The 25,708-nt window shown below is 40.3% G+C and overlaps 2 protein-coding genes across 2 annotated transcripts; both read left to right on the top strand.

The window, feature by feature from the left end:
• Positions 1-1,072: 1,072 nt before the first annotated feature.
• Positions 1,073-11,892, top strand: LOC118416394 (chromatin modification-related protein eaf-1-like). Its single transcript, XM_035821491.1, has 23 exons — positions 1,073-1,144; positions 1,503-1,622; positions 2,216-2,262; positions 3,123-3,176; positions 3,343-3,375; positions 3,990-4,076; positions 4,278-4,310; positions 4,777-4,780; positions 4,841-5,664; positions 5,753-5,932; positions 6,406-6,438; positions 6,918-6,968; positions 8,085-8,138; positions 8,508-8,540; positions 8,916-8,969; positions 9,315-9,440; positions 10,017-10,058; positions 10,372-10,554; positions 10,808-10,885; positions 11,068-11,100; positions 11,327-11,359; positions 11,573-11,644; positions 11,856-11,892. Exons 1-23 carry the CDS (start codon positions 1,073-1,075, stop codon positions 11,890-11,892), a joined length of 2,283 nt encoding a protein of 760 aa, XP_035677384.1.
• Positions 11,893-11,961: 69 nt separating this feature from the next.
• LOC118416395 lies at positions 11,962-14,152 on the top strand. Its single transcript, XM_035821492.1, has 5 exons — positions 11,962-12,165; positions 12,623-12,706; positions 13,263-13,328; positions 13,645-13,734; positions 14,095-14,152. Exons 1-5 carry the CDS (start codon positions 12,053-12,055, stop codon positions 14,150-14,152), a joined length of 411 nt encoding a protein of 136 aa, XP_035677385.1. The 5' UTR covers positions 11,962-12,052.
• Positions 14,153-25,708: the final 11,556 nt, after the last annotated feature.

The following is a 25,708-nucleotide window of genomic DNA, read 5'->3' on the forward strand; positions in this document are numbered from 1 at the left end:
AAAAATTTTGCAGACACAAGTTTAGAAATTATATGAGTCCCATAGAAAATATTAGAACTAAAGCGAGGTTACTGTGAGAGAGAATAAACATTGTTTCAAAATTCTGGGTTTATTTTGGGACCGTTAGAAAGGGCATGACTTTGTTTGTGTTGTGTAAAACCTAATGTTGTTGTTTGTGTTGATGGTGGGTGGGGAGGGGGGCGTTGCCATGGACGAAAACAATGGGATTGTTGACTTTTTACTCGGTGACCAGTTGAAATTAGCTCATTAAAGTAAAATGTTTCAGCCGTGTAATATTTAATTGTTTAGAAATGATTTATTTACAAACTCAGAGTGTACGTACCATGTTCCGTAAGGTCCTAGAGTCAGAGATTGTTTTTACATGTGGCGACCAAAACAATGTAACTCAACTTTGTGATCGTTGACTTTTTACTTGCTGACCAGTTATGTCATTTATATCGTTCTCCTCATTTTTCTGCCATGTAAGATTTGATTGTTTAGAAATGATTTCTTTACAAAGTCAGACTGTTACCAATTTTTAGTAAGGTTCCAGCAAAGGTAAGGTCTGTCGTATTATTACTGACGTTAACGTTAAGTGTCTTTTGCCATCAAGTTTCCTGTATTTTGAGGATTTTGTGATAGTCCGAGAGTAAGGCAGGGACACTGTTTATACATGTAAAGACTTTTCTTGTTTAGCTGTTAGCAATTTTTCACTTGTGATTTCCCTTTTAGAATTATATGATTGTACTTTACCCTGGGAATCTTTGAGGAAAGCTCAGATGGGAGAATCTGCAATTTTTTTGCTTTGTGGGAAAGATAAAATATTACTCAACATGGTATGGTTGCAAACAGCACACGTCACTGTACTTTCCAGTTGTTGAACCAGTCGATAAATGCCGTATGGCCCGTGGTCCCCTGGTTAGGGGCCAGAGCGAGGAACCTATGCCCAATTTTTTATTGAATTATAAACTTTGATGAGTTTCTCCAAGTCTGGAGAATGGACAGGTTTGTCTGACTGTACTGTACATGTAGTTATAAATTTTCTGGCGTAATTTTTCCCTTACAGTAGAAGATGTCTGGAAATGTAGAGATGAGGAAGGAGAGAACCAAGAAGAACAGCCAGGAGAGAGGGGAGAACACCACCGTGAGTACATCACCATATCTGACTAACCAACATGCACCATAACAATAAAGGCTGCAGTCCTTTGTATGGGATGTTATAAGCTATGGTGATTTTGTCCTTATTGGAAAGAGCTATTGGACCTTCCCTGGTACATTGAACCTGTAAATACTGTACATAGCATTTGTCTTCTCAGTCACCACCAGCGGAAGATTATAGCTCTGCCAAACTGGATCAAGATCACTTCCACTTTTTCCATCACAGAACTAACAATGATCATGTATCCCCCCCCCCCCCGACTTGCTTCAAAACTGAAGTAGACTTCCTAATACAAATGGCCTCCTCAATCCAATGTACTGATGGTTGCTCTGTTTCCCCCCAGCCCCCAATCAGCAGTCAAGACACCTCCCCCCAGCCCCCCAGCAGTGGCAAGCTTTCCCCCCAGCCCCCCATCGATGACCCCGACCCCCGGTCGGTAACAGATGTGAGCCAGTCTGCACAGGTAGGTGTATTTCCCAGACATCCTGACACACTTAGTCTTACACCTACAGAAAACCTGCCCACTGTGAGAGGCAAAGACACAAGAAGTCACCAGACCACACTTAGTCCTACACCTACAGAAAACCTGCCCACTTGTGAGAGGCAAAGACATGAAAAGTCACCAGACCACTCTTAGACGCACCTGTCCTAGGTGCTGACCAGTTCGCTGCACTACTGGTTACACCAGTTTAACCCCTCTTTAACCCTCCCTATGCTTAGTTCAGTAGACCCTTGACCTCCTGTATATACAACAGTATCTGCTGCTTGTCACAGTGAGAAACTGGGCTGTAAGGTTTGTGTCCAGTATAGTGTGTCCTCACTCCCAGTATGTGTACTTTTCTGTTGCAATCTTTGTAACACCTTTTCTTAACATTGATATTCATGATTATCAGTTCTGAGTTTTGCTCTAACAAATTATATTATTTCTGTTGATGATAATTCCAGTTTCAAGCTTGTTTTTGTTATTTTTGCCTATGTTTCCAGTACCACTGTTAGTTTGATGGCTGACTTTATTTGACCTTTCTGATACTTAAGTTTGTTTTTGTACTTCTTCAGGCAGAACAGATCAGGCAGACTTACACTAAGGAGGCAGTAGACAGCCAGTAAGGACTCAGTTTAGCTAGATAGATCTGAATTAGCATAGGGTCCAGTTGAGCTAGATAGATCTAAATTATTTAGCATAGGTCCAGTTGAGCTAGATAGATCTAATTTATTTAGCATAGGTCCAGTTGAGCTAGATAGATCTAAATTATTTAGCATAGGTCCAGTTGAGCTAGATAGATCTAAATTATTTAGCATAGGTCCAGTTGAGCTAGATAGATCTAAATTATTTAGCATAGGTCCAGTTGAGCTAGATAGATCTAAATCATTTAGCATAGGTCCAGTTGAGCTAGATAGATCTAAATTAGTTAGCACAGGGACCAGTTAGTTAAATGAAACTGAATTAGTTAGCATATGGACCAGTTTAGCTAGATGGAACTAAATTAGTAATAGATAGTATAGGGGCCAATTAGCTAGTTAGATCTGAATCAGTTAACATAGGGGCCAGTCTAGCTAAATGGAACTTAATTAGTTAGCATAGGGGACAGTTTAGCCAGAAAGATCTAATTCTAAATCAGTTAGCATAGGAAGCATTTTAGGAACCAGTTAGCTAGATAGAATTGTATTAGCTAGCATAGGGACCAGTTAATTAGAATAGGGATCAGTTGAACTAGCTTGAATTAGTTAGCATAGGGACTGCACAGTTTAGCTAAGCAGAACTTAGTATTCCTGATAGTCAGAGTAGTGACCAGTTATGCTAGGTAGAACTGAAAAAGTACTGGTGTAATAAGAGAATAGTTAAGCTTATATCACCTCAGGGATCCGTTAGCAAGACAGCATAACAAAAAGCCCCAGGTATTTTATTGCATTGTTCAGCAGATTTGAAGTCAGAGCTTAATTGTAGTGTTTGTGTTTCTCACAGCACCAACAAAGAGCTTGAGGAAGAGGCAGAAGAGGAGGAATCCGAATTGGGCCGGTAAGATTTACAAAATGGGACCAAGAACTTCTTGTATGATGCAAATACATTGTATCTAACAATACCAGTCCTGTATTGTGGAATAAAATCACTGATATTCCGTGTTCCTTTTTCTGTATGGTTTGAGACTAGTTCATTCATACTTTGTTTCTTGTACTTCCAACAGACTTCTTCGTGAGTTCGAGAAGGACCTTCAGAGGTAAGGGAACACTCTAACTATATGGGCGAAGCCTTAGTGATTTTTGCATACCATAAAATAGGCAAATATATCAAGGATTTCTCTGCTATTAGAAAGAATACTGTAACTAATGATGAGCCTACTCCATTGTAATACTATATCAAAGAATTATGTTAGCCCTCATTCTTCTGTTAATTAGGTTGTTAAGTTTTATTCTATACCTCTATTTTGACTTTATGTAATAGTTGTATCATGTACAATTGTCGTGCAATAAAGTTCTTCTACAATGTAGCAACTCATAATTTTTGTACATTATCCATAACTCTAAATGATGTAGCTTTTTTTCTAAACCTACATCTGCTTAGTTTTTAGACCTGGTCATTAACATAATATTATACTATACCATTAGGCTCACCCTTTAGTATTGTATGTTATTGTGAACCTGTAGAAATTGATCATATTCACATAGACAGCTGATATCTAATCTAAGCTCTGATTGGCTACTGACAGAAGAAGAAAGGAAAAGAGAAAGAACACACCAGCAAAAACAAATGTTTTTCCCTACTGGGGATTTTGTCTGAATCAGTCAATAAAACACATCAACATGTCACTGACGATGTCTGACTCCCTTACAGAGTGGAAAGCCGAATGCAAGTACTTGATGACTGGCTGTCTGATGAAGATGAGGAGGAGGCAGAAGAGGAGAAGGCAGAAGTAGATATGTAAGATATACAAAATGGGACCAAGAACTTCTTACATGATGCAAATACATTGTAATGATCAATACCAGTCCTGATAATCAAACAAAGGATAGTGAGTGTGAGTGAGAGTATTGTGGAATATGATCACTGATATTCTGTGTTCCTTTTTCTGTATGGTTTGAGACTAGTTCATCCATACTTTGTTTCTTGTACTTCCAACAGCCTCGTAGGTGAAGCGGACATGGACCTTCAGAGGTAATTATAAGGGAGCACTCTATCCATATGGGCAGTCTGTTGTTTGTGTGCTGTTTTTGTGCTGTCTGTGTGTTGTTTATGTGCTGTTTATGTGTTGTTTATGTGCTGTTTGTGTGTTGTCTATAGACATTTTCTCTGCTTGATGGTTTCAAAGACCTACAACAAGTTTTGAAACATGTCTCATGAGTTCTTAAGCTTCTAACTTACAACTTCTGTTTAGTACTTCTTATATTACCTAGAAGTTTACGATTTTTGTAAGGTGATTAAGATTTAGGATAACCTAGGATGTAGATTTAAACTGGAATTGTTTAAAATGCATTTTTGTAAGATTTTAACAGCAAACATTCATAGGCTCCGAAACAATAAGTGGGATGGGAAAGATTAACACAGGAAACAGTCTTGATATCTCAAGCCTGTTGTTTCTAGCAAAGTCCTTTCAGTCCTGCTAACTTGTTGGTACTTACAGAGTGGTGCAGGCTGAGGCACAGCAGCAGGGAGCTGCACAGATGGCCACAACGATGGTGCATGAGGTGCAGGCTGAGGCACAGCAGGGAGCTGCACAGATGGCCACAACAATGGTGCATGAGGTGCAGGCTGAGGCACAGCAGGGAGCTGCACAGATGGCCACAACAATGGTGCATGAGGTGCAGGCTGAGGCACAGCAGGGAGCTGCACAGATGGCCACAACAATGGTGCATGAGGTGCAGGCTGAGGCACAGCAGGGAGCTGCACAGATGGCCACAACGATGGTGCATGAGGTGCAGGCTGAGGCACAGCAGGGAGCTGCACAGATGGCCACAACGATGGTGCATGAGGTGCAGGCTGAGGCACAGCAGGGAGCTGCACAGATGGCCACAACAATGGTGCATCAGGTGCAGGCTGAGGCACAGCAGGGAGCTGCACAGATGGCCACAACAATGGTGCATCAGGTGCAGGCTGAGGCACAGCAGGGAGCTGCACAGTTGGACACAACAATGGTGCATCAGGTGCAGGCTGAGGCACAGCAGGGAGCTGCACAGATGGACACAACAATGGACCATCAGGTGCAGGCTGAGGCACAGCAGGGAGCTGCACAGATGGCCACAACGATGGTGCATCAGGTGCAGGCTGAGGCACAGCAGGGAGCTGCACAGGTGGACACAACAATGGACCATCAGGTGCAGGCTGAGGCACAGCAGGGAGCTGCACAGGTGGACACAACAATGGACCATCAGGTGCAGGCTGAGGCACAGCAGGGAGCTGCACAGATGGCCACAACAATGGACCATCAGGTGCAGGCTGAGGCACAGCAGGGAGCTGCACAAATGGACACAGTGATGGTGCATCAGGTGCTGGATGAAATGGAGAAGCTTAAGTAAGTCTGTCAGAATCTATTCACTGTTCATTTATCATTTAATTGATTCATCTTGGAGACAGTTTGGTAATAATAGGTATCAATGAAGACCTCCCTCCTGCACCTTGTGTTACAGCAAGAACCATCTTCAGCAGTCTGACCAGGAAACTGACGTGCTGCAGTACTTCCCAAGCTTCCATGGAACCAAGGAGGAGCAGCTACAGGAAGAGCTGGAGCAGATGGAGTTCATGAAGAATGAGGCACAGTGCCAGCTGGAGCACGAGATGGAGTAAGCAAACTTCAGGTTATACATTCTACAGTAAACTGTAGTCATTTATGTCATATCTGGGTTGTGATAATGTTTGATACAGGTGTTCCTCTTCCTGTTGAAGCGACCACAATCAACGTGCTGATTATTCTGTCTCTTAAAACCAGACCTGGTGATAACTTTTCTTTATTGCATGCGATTCTACTGTTCTTAGTCCGGCTTTTATGAAAATAATTTGAAAGCACTTTGCTTGCATCATGTGCAGTATCGCTGTAAAAAGATCAGAATAGCAGATTTGGACAATGGAATTGCTGTTACAATCACTTTTTCAAAGACATCAACATTTTCTTAATGTCTAGGCATACCACAAACTTAAATAAATAGGAAATGTGTGTTGTTGTTTGTTTTTTCTTGTGTTGGTATGACATCAATAAAATGCACACACACACACACACACCCTCCTCCCTGTTGCTGACCTGTTCCCATCTCTACAGGAAGAACCAGAAACTGCAAGAACAGTTGGACAGGTGAGCAGGAATTCTTTAATGCAGCTACAGCTGTTCCTTGTAACACCTGGACACATATCTAATTTACTGTGGTGAAATAAGCAAACTGCGCGATTGTCTTTTCTAACACTTCTAACATCTAGAAAGCCTAGAAGGCCTCTTTAACACAGTCATTTCTTGTTGCAGGAAACAATTAGATCCATGATGTTTGTTGTGCAAAATGATCCATTCTTCTAGCAGTTTTACTATTGGCATAACTGGCTGTACTATGTTTAACTATTGACATGTAGCATGGTGCTAAAAGTCTGTAAGATGTAAAGCATACATATTTTAAACACCCAAATCAGGATTAAAACTATGAAGATGTAACCCTCAGGCTGCTAAGGTGCCAGTTTGTCACTAAGTTTCTATTAGTTATGGCAATAGGCAGCATGGAGAGGGTTAAACTTCAGCTACATGTACAAATATTTTATTCTAACCTTGGAAATTTGTGTTCACAGTGTCTCTGGTGTGGTCAATGAACTGAATGATTCCCTGCGCCAAACAACAAGGTGAGAACACTTTCTTTTGGTGCTGAACACCATCCAAACACAGGTAAACACACCTGTCCCTGGTGCTGAACACCATCCACACACAGGCAAACACACCTGTCCCAGGTGCTGAACGCGCGTGCACACACACACACAGGTAAACACATCTGTCCCTGGTGCTGAACGCGCGTGCACACACACACACACAGGTAAACACACCTGTCCTTGGTGCTGAACACCATCCACACACAGGTAAACATACCTGTCCTTGGTGCTGAACACCATCCACACAAGTGAATACACCTGTCCCTGGCGCTGAACACAATCCACACACAGGCAAACACACCTGTCTTTGGTGCTGAACACCATCCACACACAGGTAAACACACCTGTCCTTGGTGCTGAACACCATCCACACACAGGTAAACACACCTGTCCTTGGTGCTGAACACCACACACACACACAGGTAAATACCCCTGTCCCTGGTGCTGAATGCACACACACACACACAGGTAAACACATCTGTCCCTGGTGCTGAACGCGCGTGCACACACACACACACACACACACACAGGTAAACACAACTATCCCTGGTGCTGAACACCATCCACACACAGGTAAACACACCTGTCCCTGGTGCTGAACACCATCCACACACAGGTAAACACACCTGTCTCTGGTACTGAACACCATCCACACACAGGTAAACACACCTGTCCCAGGTGCTGAACACCACACACACACACAGGTAAATACCCCTGTCCCTGGTGCTGAATGCACACACACACACACAGGTAAACACATCTGTCCCTGGTGCTGAACGCGCGTGCACACACACACACACACACACACACACACACACACAGGTAAACACAACTATCCCTGGTGCTGAACACCATCCACACACAGGTAAACACACCTGTCCCTGGTGCTGAACACCATCTACACACAGGTAAACACACCTGTCTCTGGTACTGAACACCATCCACACACAGGTAAACACCCCTGTCCCTGGTGCTGAACACCATCTACACACAAGTGAATACACCTCTCCTTGGTGCTGAACACCATCCACACACAATATCCCCATAGTTGTTGTTTTTTGCTTTCATGAAGAATTTGTCCATTTTTTACAGGACACTTGAATCCCAACAGGCAGCCCACTGGGAGGCAGAAGACCAACTAAAGAAGTAAGGTTTACAAAATCTGTGCCAACCCCAATTCTGATCAATAAAGTCCACTTGTTTAAATTGCTACATTTCAGAGAAAGTGTTCTGCCATGAAATGTTGTGATGTTGGATGGGTTAGCGTACATTTTCCTTCCATCCCAGGGATAAGAAAGCCAGTTAAAGGTGTTGCAAAACTTGTGCTGAAAAGACAACAACAATAGCTGCTGTTCTTTTACCATTCAGAACCAATTGCAACACACAGACAAAATTGATATTGAGACAATGTTTACATGGAACATTATAGAGTACCGTGCAGCATTATATGTTACCCATGAGTCCCAGCTACAGCCGCTTGTGTTGAACATAATGGGAAATGTTGTGTTCTTACAGGAAACTCCGAGAGAGCCAGGAGAAGTTGGATTGGTAAGATTGTTTCCTTACTTTAGTAGTCTTTGAAAGGAAAAAGTTTTGTGATAGAGAAATCCAAATTTTCTCTCCAATGTTGAATATAGTATGTGTGTGCCTACTGCTGAGAGAATGCCTGTAATGAACCAAAAATGGTCACCAGAAAGCCTATTTGTGCTTCTTTTTTTGCTGGATTGACTTGAAGAAATGAAGAAAAAGCACTCCTATAGAACCAATTGGATGCATGTGGATTCCTTAAATCATACAATGTACTTGATGTAATTTAGTGAAAAGCATGTTGATATGAAACCCCGTCAACAGATGATGATGATAATGTCTTAATTCTGGCTTTAAAAATCAACATAACAAATTTTTTCATGTCTGTATCTACAGTACCAACAAGGGCATCTACAGTGCCGACGAGCGATTATGTTCCATGGACGTGGTGTAAGTTTTGTTTTACTTTCCTATATATATTTTTTCTCATATAAGTTACTCTAGGATGAATACAATATGTAATGTTTTACACAATAGTGATAGCTGACATGATTTGTTTGAAGTTCCTGGTGTCTTTCCAAGTTGTTTTGTATAGAAGCTTAATTGACTGAACAAAAGGCACAGTGACACTACAGAATACATAACAAAACATTTTGTATATATTTGTACAGCATCTTTCTTCTATCAGTGAACATCTTTTCCTGATAAACCACAGACATTTTTTTTCCTTATGCAGAAAAAAAATCTGTTTTGTTATTGTTCATGCAAATAGATCTATCGTTATGTTGCCCACAGTATGAACCTTCAGATGAAAGAGCTGTCGGAGCAGGGTGCGTATCTTGAGGCGTTGAGGAGGAAGTACATAAGACTACGGGAAGAGCACAACAACATGATCAACATCAACAACAGGAAGGCAGACATGTGAGTCTCAGAACCCAGCTCTGTAACATTCTAGCTTTGTAGAAAGGACAGGATGAATTTTAGATATAAGATTTTCACTACAAAAATCTACACTACGCGATCCTTGTTTCCTCTTGAATTCAGATCCTATTCTTTGGCCATTTTTTCTTTGCACAGTCATTTGATGGATATTATTGCCACTTCTTGCTTGTTCCAAGAAATACTGAATTGTTTATTCACTCACCCAACCTGCTGAATCTCTGTTGCATACTGTAATGTTGAGTTTTGTAGTGGAATCAGACAGAGACAACAGAAGTTGGTAGGTCTTATATTCTGGTACGTTTATTTCTACAGACCATGGGTCTGCTCATACATTTGTATTGGTCAATTATGCCTGGAACCTTGCACCAGCCCACTTCTGTTGGGGTCATGTGATCAGGGGGGTCAAACTTGCCTGGGACCTTGCACTTCTCTCTTCAACCTTGTTTGATAAAATCTTCCTTGGGATGTAAAAGAAAAACCTGTTGTATCTATAGCTAGATCCTGGTGTGTTGTGTGAAAACATTTCAAACCAGTCTCCCTCCCCACTTTCTGCAGAACTATCCAGGAACTCCAGGCCGCACTTCAGCATGCGTACAGGTCAGGAGAACATATTATATCTTATATACTTTGGTCTACCCTTCTAATCTTATTATACGCTTTTAGGCTGATGCTGAGTATTCCTGACCTTACTATGCTGTTATTGCTGTCTTAGATCTAATTGACTGCTGAAATAGTTCTACTTTTATGCTGTTTTAGTTGCATTGAAAAATATGCCGTCACAGCTGTAAGGTGACTTGCCAAATTCTGACATGATTTAAGAAGAATGCCAGCTTCGTCCTTTGCCTTCACTGCCTATCCAGACTGGTGCTGATGTGTATGTTTCATATCTGATACCATCTATCATATACAGCTACCTCGGGCCCCTGAGCAACAAACACCGGACACTTGCAATAACGAAGGCCAGCATCATCTCCATTGAGCCCTTCTCCAAACAAAGGCTCGCTGTTTCAGCGCCCGAAGTGTTCTCCTTGGAACCCCCCTCCTCTCAGTGCCTGTTGGATCATGTGACCAACCTGAAGCTGCAGCCCACTAGGTAGGCAGCAACATCTAACTATTCAAACTGAATCATCAAAGACTGACTAAGAGACTATTTTACTAACACTAGTTCACCTGTATCCACATAGTAACCTATATTAGTGTCTTGAAAAATGGGACATTTAGGATATCAGTCAATGGACAGTAGTTTCAATTTAATCTTGTTCTTACTCACCTGCTAAGGTTTAAGAGAAGAAAAGAGATGACCATTCCTTAAAATTGTAACTACCCCCAACACCCCCCCCCCCCAGGTGCAATGGTGGTGGCGACTTGGAGCTGGATGCATTTGAGGTAGTCCGCCTGGAGTCAGAGCTGGTAGCAGAGCGGCTGTAAGTATTTAGCAAACAAAGTAAAAATTGTCAAATTTAACCCTCCGCATGTTATTAGGTGGTTACTGGACACCGCTTAAATTTCTCAAGTTAACAATGACAGATAAAAGTCTTTTCTTCATCATGATAAATAAATAAACCTTTCTACAAGTGATCTCACCAACTTTTATCTCTCCTTGCAGGCTCCTTGAAGACTTGACCCATGCGAATAAGAGGTAAGAGGTGTCCCCGAGATGGGCATGCAATGTTCAAAGTTTATGTTCAAGTAACTTGTATCATTCTATTGTACTAAAAATGGTGCTTAGGAATATCAAGTCGACAGACTGAGGCTTCAATTTGGACAATATTTCAATTTGAAACCACCGTTTTTCATTTAATGATGATAATATACACAATAGTTTGTTTTCTTAGGCTCAGTTCTTTTTGTATCTTCCCCTTCAGCTTGAAAGAAGACCTGGACAAGGCGCAGAAGAAGTAAGTAAAAACATCACCAGTTATATTACAACCTTGTTGCTCTCAAATGGATACATTTGTTCTCTCTACTTTCTCTTGAGTTAACTCCATCTTTCAAGAAGGGATTTTCCAATATGAAGATACAAAATATCTAGCTATTATATACATTGTTGAACCTTTCCTCCAAGTGATGCATTGTTACATTGAAGCTGTGTTTGTTTTAATACTATGCAGATACAGCACCACAAGGGCAGATCTCCTGAACAAGGACAACGAGATCAAAGATCTTCACACACAGCTAGAATGGTAGGTCAAAAGTCCTCAGGTTCTTTCTGCTTCCTCTCAATTCAACTTGATCTATTAAAAACTAAGAACTTTCTTAAGATAAGAAAACTGAACAATCAACTAGTATCTATCTCTGTAGACTGTAGACGCTATTCTAGACCGTCTAATAACAAATAAACGGTTTGCTTCCTTAGCGTCAGTTCTTGACGGCAATTTTGTATCTTCCCTTCAGCCTAAAGAAAGAACTCGACACAGCACAGAAAAAGTAAGTGAAAACACTACAGGTCATATTTACTTACAACCTTGTTGCTCTCAAATGGGTGTACTTTGTTTGTTGTTGCTTATCATATATCCATATATCAATTAAGGATAAGATATAATTTGGAAAAAGAGAAATATGGAGCAGCAGTCCTTGTATCTTTGCCAGGAATGGTCCAGGTTTCATGCATCTCAAACTTTTCCTCCAATAGGATCACTGAGCAGACTGACATCGCTGAAAAGCTCCAAATGGAAAAAGAGGCCCTCCTAGCTGAGCAAAAACAGTGAGATATTTTTGTTTCTTGTTTCCTGATACAGGATGGGACTAGGTGAGGTGAGGTGATACAGTCAAAGTTTGATTTTAAGATGGGGTGCAGCAGTTGTATCTATTGATGCCAAGACTGGTTGGTTCAGTAAACCCCTGAGAAAACTATGAAACTCTGAGAGAGGAAAAGGACTTCCTGGCCGAACAGAAAGATTGAGATATTTTTGTTTGTAGTTTCTCGATACAAAATTTAGTTTTAAGATTAGGTTCAGTAATCAATGTATCTTTAAATATTGCCAAAATTGTTTGGTTCAGTGAATTCCAAATAAGTTGCTAAAAATCTGATAAAAGAAAAGGAGGACCTCCTGGCCAAACATAAAGATTAAGTCAGAGATATTTTTGTTTGTATTGCTTGTATGGTAAAACTTAAATTTCGTCTTTTGAACTTTAATGCATCCCAACATTTCCTCAAACAGGGTGACTGAAGAAACCAACAACGCTGCCACCTGGTTAAAGAAGGCAAACAAAAAACTGCTGGTCGAGCAGAAACACTTCAACAAGTGAGATAGTTTTCTTTATTGTTGCTTATATGGTTTAAGTGTAATTTGATTTGGGATGCAGCAGTTCTTCAATGTATCTTTGCTGCTTTCTCTTCCTTTTGCTCCCAACCTAGCCTGGTATCCAGCCGTATCATAGCTCCCGAGTCTCTTCTGTCCTGTATTTGTGGAGAGGACAGAAGAGACTCGGGAGCTATGATAAGGCTGGATACCAGGCTACTCCCAACTCACCTTTTTTGTATCACTAAAATTCGGAGTCTCATCAACCCAACCGAGGGAAGTTGCCGATGACTTTGTTGTAATAATCTAATGAGTTGATGTATCTAATGGAGTAACACCAGTTCACCTTTATCCACTGGTAACCTATATCCGTTGGCTGTTGTATTGAAAAACAGGGTAGTTAGGAATATCATATCAACGGAGAGTAGTTTTACTTTTATGCTGTTTTAGTTATTCTGCATATTAAGTCCCTGTGACAATACCTTCAGCACCCATCCAGCTGGTACTGATGTGTATGTTTCATATCTGATGTCTGACATATTAATTTTATCTTTTACAGGTACCTAAGTGGTCATCACGTGAACACCCCAAAACCTCACACCGCAGAACCACCACCGATCACCAGGTAGGCTATCAAAGACTGACTTGAGGTTTTTTTAATACTTAAACCAAAATGATACAAAAGATCATCTATGGTGGATTCATATCTTATATGATTTCTGTATCAATTTCCCCTTATTATTCTCATCATTCAGTATTTGTCAACTTCCCAAGCTAATAATGCCTTACCTATGATTTTAGAGGCAAATATGCTTGAAAACACATTAAATTTTGTTCTTATTCTAATATTCAAGACAAGCTTCCTGTTATAGAAAAAAGATTCTATAGAGTTGTAACCAAAATGAAATCCCTACACGGCTACACCCCCCCCCCCCTTCTAGGTGCCCCCAACACCTTGCTGGTGGTGATGACCTCGATACAGATGCCTTTATTACAATATCGCTGGAGGCGCAACTCATCGCTGAGAGACTGTGAGTTTACACACAGAAAACTAAGTAGAAACTATCAAATCTAAGCACAGGATGGACATTGACGTATGATCAGATGATTTACATAAAAAAGTTTCTATATCTTAAAGCTCATCATCTTCATCTTTGGTAGACGTGCTTACACGCGACTGGGTTATACCGAGTCTTACTGGGTGACATCCCTTTCGTTAACTGATTACAAGACGGGGATGTATCAGGTCTTGTTATTATTATCATCATCATCATCCGGGCGTGCTGTTTCACGGATGGCCATGACTCTCTTCCTCCATAATATTATTAACCAATATCAATTCCTCCTCTCCCAGTGATGCATTAAAGCTGTGTTTGTTTAACATTTTGCAGAGAAATTTCCACCAAAGACCATCAGATCATAGAGCTGAAGAATGAACTAGTCAGGTAGGTCAACAATCTAATAGCTTGATCTTTTGAAGGAAGGCCTTTCAAAATAATTGAACAAACAATAAGTGATCATTGTAGACACATGATTGTAGGCACTGTTTTATACCCTTCATATGCAATTATTTATATATATTACTTAATACTGATTGTTATTCTGTCCATATCAAATAATATTTTTATCTGCATTGTCTTTGTCTCTGTCAGCAGAGCTGAGCCCAGGCTAGTTGGGCCTTGATTGTGGGTGTTAATGAACAAACCAATAAATAGATAAAATCTGGATCCCTCCTTTTCTTGAGCAAGTGCTGACCTAAAACAGTGTTGAGTTTGTTTCCTTTTAACTTCTTGACGGCCATGTTGTATTCTCATCTTCAGCCTGAGGGCAGACTATGACAGGGAGCACCAGAAGTAAGTGGAACCACTGCCGCTAGTTTTCACACTTACGTTGATCTGAAAGTGTGACTTTAAGGCCCTATGAAATCAAGCATTTTTCTCCTTACTCCACAACTATGATTATTGTAGTATATAATTATATTTCAGCCATACATAGTATGGTGAAATATATTGTATTCGTAATGTTTCTTCTTTCTTCTTCTTCTTCTTCTTCTTTCTTTCTCCTGTCAAATCTTCAAAGTGATTCATCTCCGCCGTTCCTGGACCGAATGACCTGAAATTTGGCACAGGGGTAGAATGGGCCAATACCTTGATGTTTTTTCTCAGTTTTTTCATATCTGCCTCTAAAATGATTTTATTGAGATTTTTTGGTCAATTTTAGACCAAAACTGTATATTTTGGCCCCTGTACCCTGGTATTACAACCAAATGAGCTGAAATTTGACAGAGATGTGCCTTGATAATGCCCCCATATAAATTTGATAACACTTTTGGTGTACAGTACAACAAAATGCTTATTTTTGCGATTTTTTGACCAATTTTTGACCAAAAAGGACACTTTTGGCCCCTGTACCCTGGTATTACAACCAAATGAGCTGAAATTTGACAGAGATGTGCCTTGATAATGCCCCCATATAAATTCAATAACACTTTTGGTGTACAGTACAACAAAATGCTTATTTTTGCGATTTTTTGACCAATTTTTGACCAAAAAAGGACACTTTTGGCTCCTGTACCTTGGTATTGCAACCGAATGAGCTGGAATTTGACAGAGATGTGCCTTGATCATGCCCCCATATAAATTCAATAACACTTTTGGTGTACAGTGCAACAAAATGCTTATTTTTGAGATTTTTGGCCAATTTTTGACCAAAAAAGGACACTTTTGGCTCCTGTACCCTGGTATTACAATTAAATGAGCTGAAATTTGGTATAGATAGGCATTAGATACTTGGTAACAAGATTCAAGTAAAATTATTGACATAAACATTAGACGTATACAGCATGAGTCTGAAACTCACCTGCCTAGTAGGCTTGCTACTTGTCGCACTTTCCAGCGCCATGAGTTGCAGAAATCATCAGTCAGAACCACCTCTCATCGGTCGTTTCGTCCCCTAATCTGAAATGATTAATTTTGGCACTTTTCTGAGGGGAAATTTGTTTTCTTTTGGCCTCCTGACGTGACCTTCCGTGACCCCGCACAGAGCCACACCTGTGCGCGTCAGCCGGAGAGTTAATTGAATCAAAGACCTAGCCAATCAGCGAAGAGGAGGCCAAAGGCTAATTAATATTCATAAGCGGGGCCTCATGATCCCGTATATAGCAGTGTTCCCGCCAGGGGGAGCGAAGCCCGCCTAAGGCTCTCGCATTTTAGACTATTCAGAAGGCTTTATATTGTATCAGTTCTTAGGGGCATGTCTATGATAATCGCAGCAGTCTTCAGGAGTTTAGCGTAACACTATTTCAGGTCAAACCGTCAAAGGCAACTAAAAACAAACTTTAACGTTACTGAGTTCAACAGTACTTATAACTTGTTATCCGAAGTTGAAACGCTAGCGATGGTATTTTCGCTGCGCTGTTAGCTCCGTGCGACTGTTGTTGACGGTCTTATAACGGTATATTTTGCACCCCTGTACCCTGGTATGAGTAACATTTGGTATAGATAGGCATAATATAGTTGGTAAAATGATCCAAGTAAAATTTTTGGCATAAAGTACTGTAAAAGGCTTAATTACAGCACTTTTTTTAGGGGAAATTGATTTTCTTTTGTTCTCCATGCCATGACTTTTCGGACGTTCACCCCACAGAGCCGACATCTGCACCTGCGTCTAGCCGGCAGGAAGAGTTAATTCAATTAATGGTTCAGCCAATCAGCGAAGAGGAAAGCGAAGGCTAATTAATATTCATAAGCGGGACCACACAATACGTTAACTTGAAGACTCAGGCCGTACAGACTTCTCGCCAGGATTTTTTCAAAGCGTCGGACAGGGGTCCGGGGGCCGCCGAATGTCCCTGGCGGGGTCCAGGGGCAGGGCCACTGTGGGGGGGGGGGGACCCAGGTGGGCGAAGCCCCCCTGGAAGCTCTTGCATTTTAGACTATTGAGAAGGCTTCTTTTATCAGTTTTTTTAGGGCCATATCTACGATAATCGTAGCAGTCACTTACTTCTCTTCAGCAGTTTGACTTTAAAATATTTCGGGTCAAAGCTTCAAAGACAACTAAAACCTCATAAACAACAAACTTTACTTAGCTCAACAGTATACAAAAATATTGTCTAATCAACAGCCGTGTTTGATTGATAGGCGGCGGTCCTTTGATGAAGTCGGCGAAAGGTGCGTTAGTTAGAAAATCTGCGTTTAGTTTTGATACGTAATTATAAGTTAGACAGTGGCGAGAATGATTATTTTCTCATCAATATTTCTCTTCAGAATTATTTGAACTTAATTGTACATCTAAACAATTGGCTTACCTGTGCAATGTTTATATGATTAATGATCAGTGTACTGAAATCATGTGTAACGTATGGCTCCTAGTCAATAGATCAGCATTTTCTCTATAGTGACCACCTGTCTATAGTGGCCACATTTCCTAGTGCTGTTGTTGTTTGACATAAACTTTGAACATTTAAATTGTAAGTAACTTTAAACTGCCAGAGTTTCAGCCCAATAAAACACTCTCAGCGCCAGGGTATGAACAGACTGACCAGACAGACGAAAATAAATCCTCGAACAAGGTTCAATCGTATCTTCCGGGTCTGGCAGGAAGTTGTTAAACTAAAATAAGAATAGGCTCGATGGCTGATTGCATACAAAGTAAAACAGTTTAACAGTTTTACAGCTTGAAGAAAACAAACGCTCCTACAGTACCTGCACCTGCTTGATAATTATTAAATCGTATGCCCTACTTGAATAAAAAAAGTTCACTGCAATAATAAATGTACCCACATCACAAGGAGCTTATACTTTTTTAAACTTACACCTAGTTATCGTATTGAAAATTGTTAATGACATTACATGAAGTCATTCAACAATTTTCAGTCATGATGAAAGTTTTCTAAATGGAAGGTGTGATTATTGTCATTTTCTGAAAAATAGAAGCGAGCTCTGTTTTTACCTGGAATCAATTCACAATACCAGTCCACTTTGGGGGATAATGTACTGTTAAGAGGATGTTCCATTTTTGCGCAGGGGTGATTTGGAACAGTCCAATGTTGCGTGGGAAGGGGTATGGCTGAAATATGCTGTATTTGCTCTCAAGCAAATGTCGGCCTTTCTAGTTTATTCATTAAACTTATACACGTGTAGGTTTGCCCAAAATATACAAAATGGGAACGTTATGAATTTATGGATCTTGGTTGTTGATCTTGAGAGAATGATGTAGCCTCGCAAACATATTGTTTCATTATAAACCTTCCATTTCACACTTTCTGTACACTGCACATTGCACAGCATGGCACACTCTTGCTCTTAAAACCAAATGTCTGTCTATTGGTTGCTTTGTCTTTTGAAATTCAATTTATCCAAAACATTTTCCTCCAACAGGATTGTCCACCAAACTCAACTGGCAGCTGATCTGAAGAAAGAAAATACCACCCTGGCCCAGCAGAAACAGAGATATTTTTGCTTGTTGTTGGAGTTAAGAGAGTGAGACATTTTTGTTTCTAATTGCTTGTACCAACTTTAAGTTTAATGAAAGAAGGGGTCCTTCTATTTTTGCTGCTTGCTGCTTCTTGTTCTCTTGCAAACCATTTAGCAAGTTGTTCTCAGCAGCCCAACTGAGGTGCTGATGACATTGTTGTATTGGTCTACCCTCTCATATGAGAGTCATAGCGCTCATCTGTTATGGTGATGCATTTCTCTCTGCTGGCACTCAACCAGACTAAATGTTTGTTTATCTTTAACTTACAGGAAAGTATTGGACATGCAGAAGGAATTAAACAGGTTTGTGAACTCTCTTGATCTTTTATCTTTAATTATTAATTAGACTAAGCCTGGTTCCTAATTGTCAACACTTTGCTCCAGAGCTGTTGATCTTTCATCATTATTCATTAAAGTGTGTTTCCTAATTGTAAACATTTTGCTCCAATTTTCTGTGTTTTGTTCAGACAAGAGAAACACAAGCTGAAACAAAGGAAAGCAGAGGCCACAGAAGCCGCCAAGACCAAAAGGTATCACACAGACAATTAATTGAGGTTTACATTATACATGTATATTATCAAGTTTAAATTAGACATCTTTCGACATTTCTAGTGACAAAAAATTCTGCATATCTTGTTAAGTTTTCCCTGTAGAAAGCCAAGTACAGGAACACTGTGATCATAACACCAATAGTAAAAGTATCCATGGAGGTTTACATTATAAAATTTTAGATTGGATTCCTTGAACCCTGTGCAAAACCACATCCAGTGTCGTATCAGGAACACTCTTATAACAAAGCCTTTCTCACTGACCTTACAGAGAGCTGGAGGAGATGTCCCAGGATAAAGCAACGTAAGTATTTCAGGACTTGTACTGTGGAAAAAGTTCAGAAGTTCTGTCAACAGTGCATCAGACCTATACAATGATGATGTTTTAGATTTCCCTTTAACCGTAAGAAAACATTTCATTCCACAAACATAATGGTATTGTTTCAGCTGTAGAGTAAGACTTGATTATGTAAAAAGTTTGTTCTGAACCTCAAAGCTTTTAGACTAATAAAATTGTCTTTTCTCCATCATCATCTTTATTCTATCCCTACTTTTTCATGACCTTCCTACAACTTACAAGTGATCTTACCAACTTTTCTCTGTGCCCTTTTGTAGTCTTATCGAAGAGCTGAGTGCTGCGAATATGAGGTAAGAGATGTCCCCAAGATGGGCATAAAACAGTTCAAAGTTAATCTGTGAGTAGCCTATAATGTATATCTATTGTGCTAAAAAATACAGGGTTGACAGACTGAAGTTTCAGACTTGAGTGTTTTGACAATATTTCAATTTGAAACCACACTAACTGTTGTTGTGAGCTTTGTATGTGGAGTGACTCAGGTAGAGAATTGGGCACGGACTCTATAGGATGAGTTTGATACAAAAATGAGAAAAAAATAGTAAAACTAGAAGTAGTTTGTAAATATAGTTTGTATGTCATTGTTTTTACATGAAGTCCAGGAAGATACTATGTATTCATTATGTACTAATGTTAGCTAATGGACTGAATGAAGCACCATTCAAATGTATGCAAGGAATTCAGCAAGTTTTGAACAACTTTCAAAGGACATTTTGGTTAATGATTACATGCTTGGTGCATGCATGCAGCTCAAAGGAAGGTGCAGTAGGTGTTATAATTAAGAAGATTATAAGCAACTACAGAAACTCCTAACTTCTGCCCATCCCTTCTACAGCCTTGCCAGAAGAGCACTAGAAGTGGAGGCCCTCAAATCCAGACTTGCTATACTGGAGGGTGGCGGATTCTGGGTGCCGTGCAAGTAAGTTAGTTCCCTTATGTCCAACTCACACATCAGAACTTTTCCTTAAAATTCTTTCATTACCCTCCTGCCATTGATCCAGGGAATATCCTCTCTGGTCATGTAACCAGTTTTATTGTTACAGGTGCGAGGACATCGAGTGGAGTGATCCAGAACAGGAGGTCGCCCTGAAAAGGTAAATATCTGTCAGTTGAGAAGTCGGCTCAAACGTCTCTCATGTTTCAGCACCAAGGACAGCACTGTAACAACAAACAGTACCAAAAGAAATCAAAGCACAGCATAAAATATCCAGCACTATGACTCAGACCGACTGCATTGAATCACATTCTGTAAATGCAGAAATATTCGCGGTGGATTAATGTTCGCGGTTTTTGCGGTAAACACTTCACCGCGAACTTAAAACCACCACGAACATTTTTCTGTTATGGTATTAGACTGCAGTCTATGGTGTTACCACGAACTTAAATCCACCGCGAAGTCCCTTTTCCAGCTTCCGCAAAATTAAATCCCCGCAAAGTTAAATGCATTTACAGTACTTTATTGATGTTCAGCCTAACCCAGACCAGGGCAGGTTGGTGTTTATCAGCTTCCTCCACCCCATGTACCTCTGTAGACCCTAATTATTCTTACCACCGAGTCTCATCATGAAGGATGTTGGTTTGTTGATACAGATAATGTTTCTGAACAGAAATTCAGATGAGATTGGGTATTTTAGTTTGTGTTATGCAAACTTCACTTTTCGGGGTTGTAACTCACTCCTGGCTCCTCCGAATGTTTGACATGTCGCTATAAGCGCAATTATATCAAGTTATGGATTTTTAAGATTCTAGTTTCATGAGTGAACCATAAGCTTTAAGAAGATTTGAGGGTGGGAGAACGTTAAGAGAACTACCAATTAAGGGCCGGTATTGAAGTCACTATGGCAACTCATGTAAAACAGATAAACAGAACAGAAACGTTCTACAAACATTGCATAAGCTGCGTAACTATAAGCCCAAACTCTGAAACAGTAGAACATCTAGTTAGTAACCAGTTCCCCAGTTGTACAGGTAAGTTGTCTCAAAAGAGTCTCTGAGGCAGATCAGCCAGATGGCCGCACCAGAAGTGCCACTTAGTCAGGCTCATACACTGCTATGGTACTGCTATCATTTTCCATGCACTCAGACTAAAATTCTCTTCTTTTTTTTATTATTTACAGAAAAGTGGAGGCACTGGAAAATCAGCTGAGAAGGTTTGTAAACTCTCTTCTTTTGTTTCATTATTTTTGGGATGTTCTTATAGCTTCATACCTTCAAGGAACACTTGCACTGAGGCACATTATAGATGACTCATTTGTGTCAATTTCTTACAGAACAAAGAGAGATAGAGAAGAAAAGGAGGCACGCTTGGAGAAAGTGCAAAAGTAGGCAACACTTTGCATGTTCATTTGCTATCTGTGTGTTGTTCATGTGCCATCTTGGACTTCTCAGCTTAGTTTTCATGCTGTTTATGAAGCTGTAAGGCTTTTTTGGTACCGATTAATCATAGATATAGTTTCAATTGGGTATCCAGAAAAGCTGGGCTACCTCGGTCATAGAATTAAAATTTCCATTGGAGGCAAAACCCCCATACATGACTTTGAGGAAGCCCACCCTGAACTAAGCCCCACCCCTAATGAACAAGAACGGGTCTAACGTGGTGTGTAGTACATGGAGCCAGTGCCAATGTGCAAAAATAAATAAATGTGCAAATTATGATTTCAATACATGCAGCAAGTATCAACCATTTTTCATGTTGTTCCGATTATTTCAAGACAGAATGAAGTTGAATGAAAATGATTATATGCTTTCATTTGAGGCTTAAATAAACTTTGTATACAAGTTGATAATGATAAAAGTTGGTCAACTTAAACATAACATTACTTCACCTTTATCCGTTCAAAGTAACCTGTACCCGGTATTTGTTGTTTAAAGAAGGAGGGTATTTAGAAATATTAAGTCGAAGGACGGCAGCTTCAAATTACAATTCTTTCAATTTACTGCAGTTTGATATCACTGTCTGTCGACTTGGCATCCTTATAAAATACCCCATATCTCAAAGCAACGGATATAAGTTACTCTGCGGATAAAGGTGAATTAGCGTTATAAACAAGATGTTCAATTCTTATTGTAACATTTACTTTCTTAAGATTCTCCTCCATCCTATCCTCCTTTATCTTCAGCACACTTAAGATGATACTCCTGTAGACTCTCCCTGAGAAAAACCAAGTTGTGAGTTAACTTTTGTGTCATCCTCCTAGAAGTGGCTTGATTAAGACTGTACCTAACAACTGGTTTGTTTTCCCTGTAGGCTGTCTGAACAGCTGCTGCAGAATGCTCACAGCAGGTGAGAAATGTTTTTGATTTTGTGATCAGGGTGTCCTGGGAGTTCATTGCTGTTTCAACTTGCACATAAATCCTGTTTTCTCACTTTGTTAAAAACGTAAGTCCTATGGTTTCCTTTATATCTCAGAATCATTTGACTCACTGGACTGCATTACAATTATTATGGTGGCATCGCTGCATTTTAAATTAATGTGTTACTCTTCATTCAAAATGTGCTGACTCTCTCTCTCTCTCTGTCTCTCGGCTTGGCTTCAAGAACGAAGATCATGACAAGTATGACTAAAAAGACAACAAAACGCACAATCATGCAGAGTGTAAAAGTTTTTTTTTTTCAAAGAATTACGCTGAGCTCACTTTCAAATCACTGGGCCGCAGCAACAACACCAATGTACCGCAGCTTCGAGTAAAGTCATTGCAATAGTTTTTGGCATGCCCAAGGCTAACTGCGCGTGAGCAGAGAGGAGGGGGTCAGGAGACGGAGAGGTTGGCAGTGTGAAGTCCTGCTATGTAGATTTAGAGGTTTCATGCATTAAAAGAGCAACATCGGAACAACAGCGTCAGTCTATCTTGTGACACCATCCATACTTTCCAGCCACAACATCAGACGTGTTTTTCTCATCTGTCTCTCCTCAGGTCCCCCGTCTCAACAGATGCTGATCCTCCAGCTGACCAGCAAAACAACATCGCCGCATGCGTGCCACTTCTCACCGTACAGCTGCCAAACAATCCGCCGTTCCAAATCCCCGCTGGCCAGTACCAGACCGAGACCTCACTCCCAGCAGGGGTTACCTACAGCAGTACGGTTGAAGTGAATGGTCAGGCAACCACCTTCACTTTGACCTCTGACCACGACCTTACCGTGGTTCAGTACATCCACGGTCACGAGGGTGGTTGAGTTCTTTTAAGAAAAAGGTCACTGGGTGTCATGTGTAGTTGTTATCAAGTCTGTGATTGTAAACATGTAAGCATGTTTGTGTTATCAAAGTTTGTCATAATGTGGAGGGATCTCCCAGGAAACAGAATGGAGGAGGGTGCAGAGCACCCTTAGGCATCGTGCAGTCCAGAAGGGGGGCGGGCCCCCTTTTCTGGGGTAGAAGCTCTTGTAGTTTTCCTTTAAACTATAAAGTCTACTTACTGACAGTATTGAAAATAATCTCATATGCTATTGTGTAACATTACCAACGATTAGAATCCTCCTATTAAAAGAATGTTAAATCAGGGCAGATATAGTTGTGACGACGGTTTTTGTCATTTACAAACGCAAACTGGTACGAGAATTTGGAAACGATACTTGAAAGGGCTGGGCAGCTTATAGATTGGGGAAGGTGCATGAACTGGGCAACTAGCCTGTAAATATCTCAAAAGTCCAGTCAATATGTCAAACAGTTTTATGCTAAATTCTGGTCATAGAAATCTTTCTTTTCCCAATTTTAGTCATTTTTTGGTTGATGTATTTTCTTAAATTTTATTTCCTTTTCTTTTACTAGCCATGCATTGCTGAGAGTTGTGGATGGTCTCGCTGTTTGGCGTGGCCTCTCTCTAGTTCAGACGTGCCTGGCAGCAGCGTTACACCGGCTCAGCCTATGCCAGCTGCTCCCACTATACCACAAAAACACAAAAAAATGGAGATGCTGGACAAACTTGTGTAATGCTGCTGCCAGGCACTGTTGAACTAGAGTGGAGCCAAGCAACACAGCAAGACCATCTGCAACTTTCAGAGACATTCCCTCCTGGTAAATGTTATTTTTTCCCCATTTCTAATTAATAATTGTTTCAAAACTTTCCAAAAAACATTTGTGAAACTTTTACGTTACAGCAGTTACATTACAGGTTTTGCCCAGATAAAGGCCATCACGAGAATAACACCTTTAACATTGGATTTGGCCAATTGTACCCTTCCCCCTTAGCCCACAATAAACTTTCAAATGATGATGCTCTTGCTCGTAGAGTGCTATTCTAAAGAAAACTCACCAATTTGTGTCAAGCAGAGACACAGGAGTCCAATACTTATCAAAACAAGACTGGAAGTAAGAAAACTGTACAAAAAGTGTGGGTGATGTACATGTTGACAATGTGAAAATAACTGTCTCATGTGTAAATAACTGAATGTATTTTATACTTAGAAGTGTCTTACATGTGAAAATGGTTGCCTTATACATTCCACAGAGCTCACAGCTTTTAAAACAATGATGACATTGTGTATGTACTGTACATTATGTGAATTTTAGATAATATATTTTTTTAAGAAATGATATATATTTTCCCAACGCATCAAGAAATATCTATAGCTGTATAAATGATGCTTCAATACATGCCCTGTGTGACCTTACAAAAGTCTCTGTCTTCATTATTCACAGTTTGTTTTTAAAACTGTTCTTGTATCATCATCGTAGCCCACTTTAGAGTCCAGGTCGGCCAGGGCAGCCATAAAGTAGCCTGGGTACCATCTTACCAGTACTGGGGCTCCCAACATTCGCCGTGCTGAAAAAAAAGCAAGTGTAAGGAGCCCCTGTAGTAATCGGATGGCACCAGGCTAGTGATATAGCCACACTTCAAACGTTTCTGGGGATAGCTCGGTTCGTCTTTGTTTTCTGAGTTGAAAAAGTTGAAGGCAGCTAAACCATTGGCGAGGGCATTGACAGAAAAAATCATAAAAACTGGCTGAAGTTCTTCACGAAAATTCCTGTATTGATTAATTGTATTCTCTATTGTAGAATTAGGATCCCACAATTATGCACCTTGTATCCGTCGTGTAATCTAATTTCAAAGTCAAATCTCTCCTGATAAAGAATTGAAATTCCTTCTCTGATAAGTTACTCGCGAGATCGAGACTAGACCATTCTCCGCGTCCAAGATGTGCTGACAGACATCGAAAATTTGGATGTACGTCCTCCACCTTTAATAAACAGTCACTGTTGGATGAAAAACTGATAGTAACTGTACACATACGTGACTGATGAATCTCTTCAACGCTTCTCTGACAAGTTCGCATTAATATGTTTTTCTTTCCTTTCCGTATGTTACCAGAAGTGAGAACAAAGTGGTACATGAAAATGATCAGTAAACACGTGCCAACTAACCAGCAACTGAGTTGCTAGCAGTGGCAGATCCAGAATTAACAGTAACTTCTTCACAAGTAGATTCTGAATAAAGTGAAACCCTAATTTTCAACCCAACCCATCGTACAGATAAAGTACCGCTAGATCTCCGTGTAACGTTCATGTTGGAGGTATACTTACGTTTTCAAGTTCAAGCGGGGTGTAAAAAAAAACAAAGAGCTCAAGCCACGACGAAAGCGTAAAAATAGCCCACCCTTTGAAAACATTCATTTGTCACATTCCTCCCG

This window comes from Branchiostoma floridae, chromosome 5 (genome assembly GCF_000003815.2).
Source record: "Branchiostoma floridae strain S238N-H82 chromosome 5, Bfl_VNyyK, whole genome shotgun sequence".
Lineage (NCBI taxonomy): Eukaryota > Metazoa > Chordata > Leptocardii > Amphioxiformes > Branchiostomatidae > Branchiostoma > Branchiostoma floridae.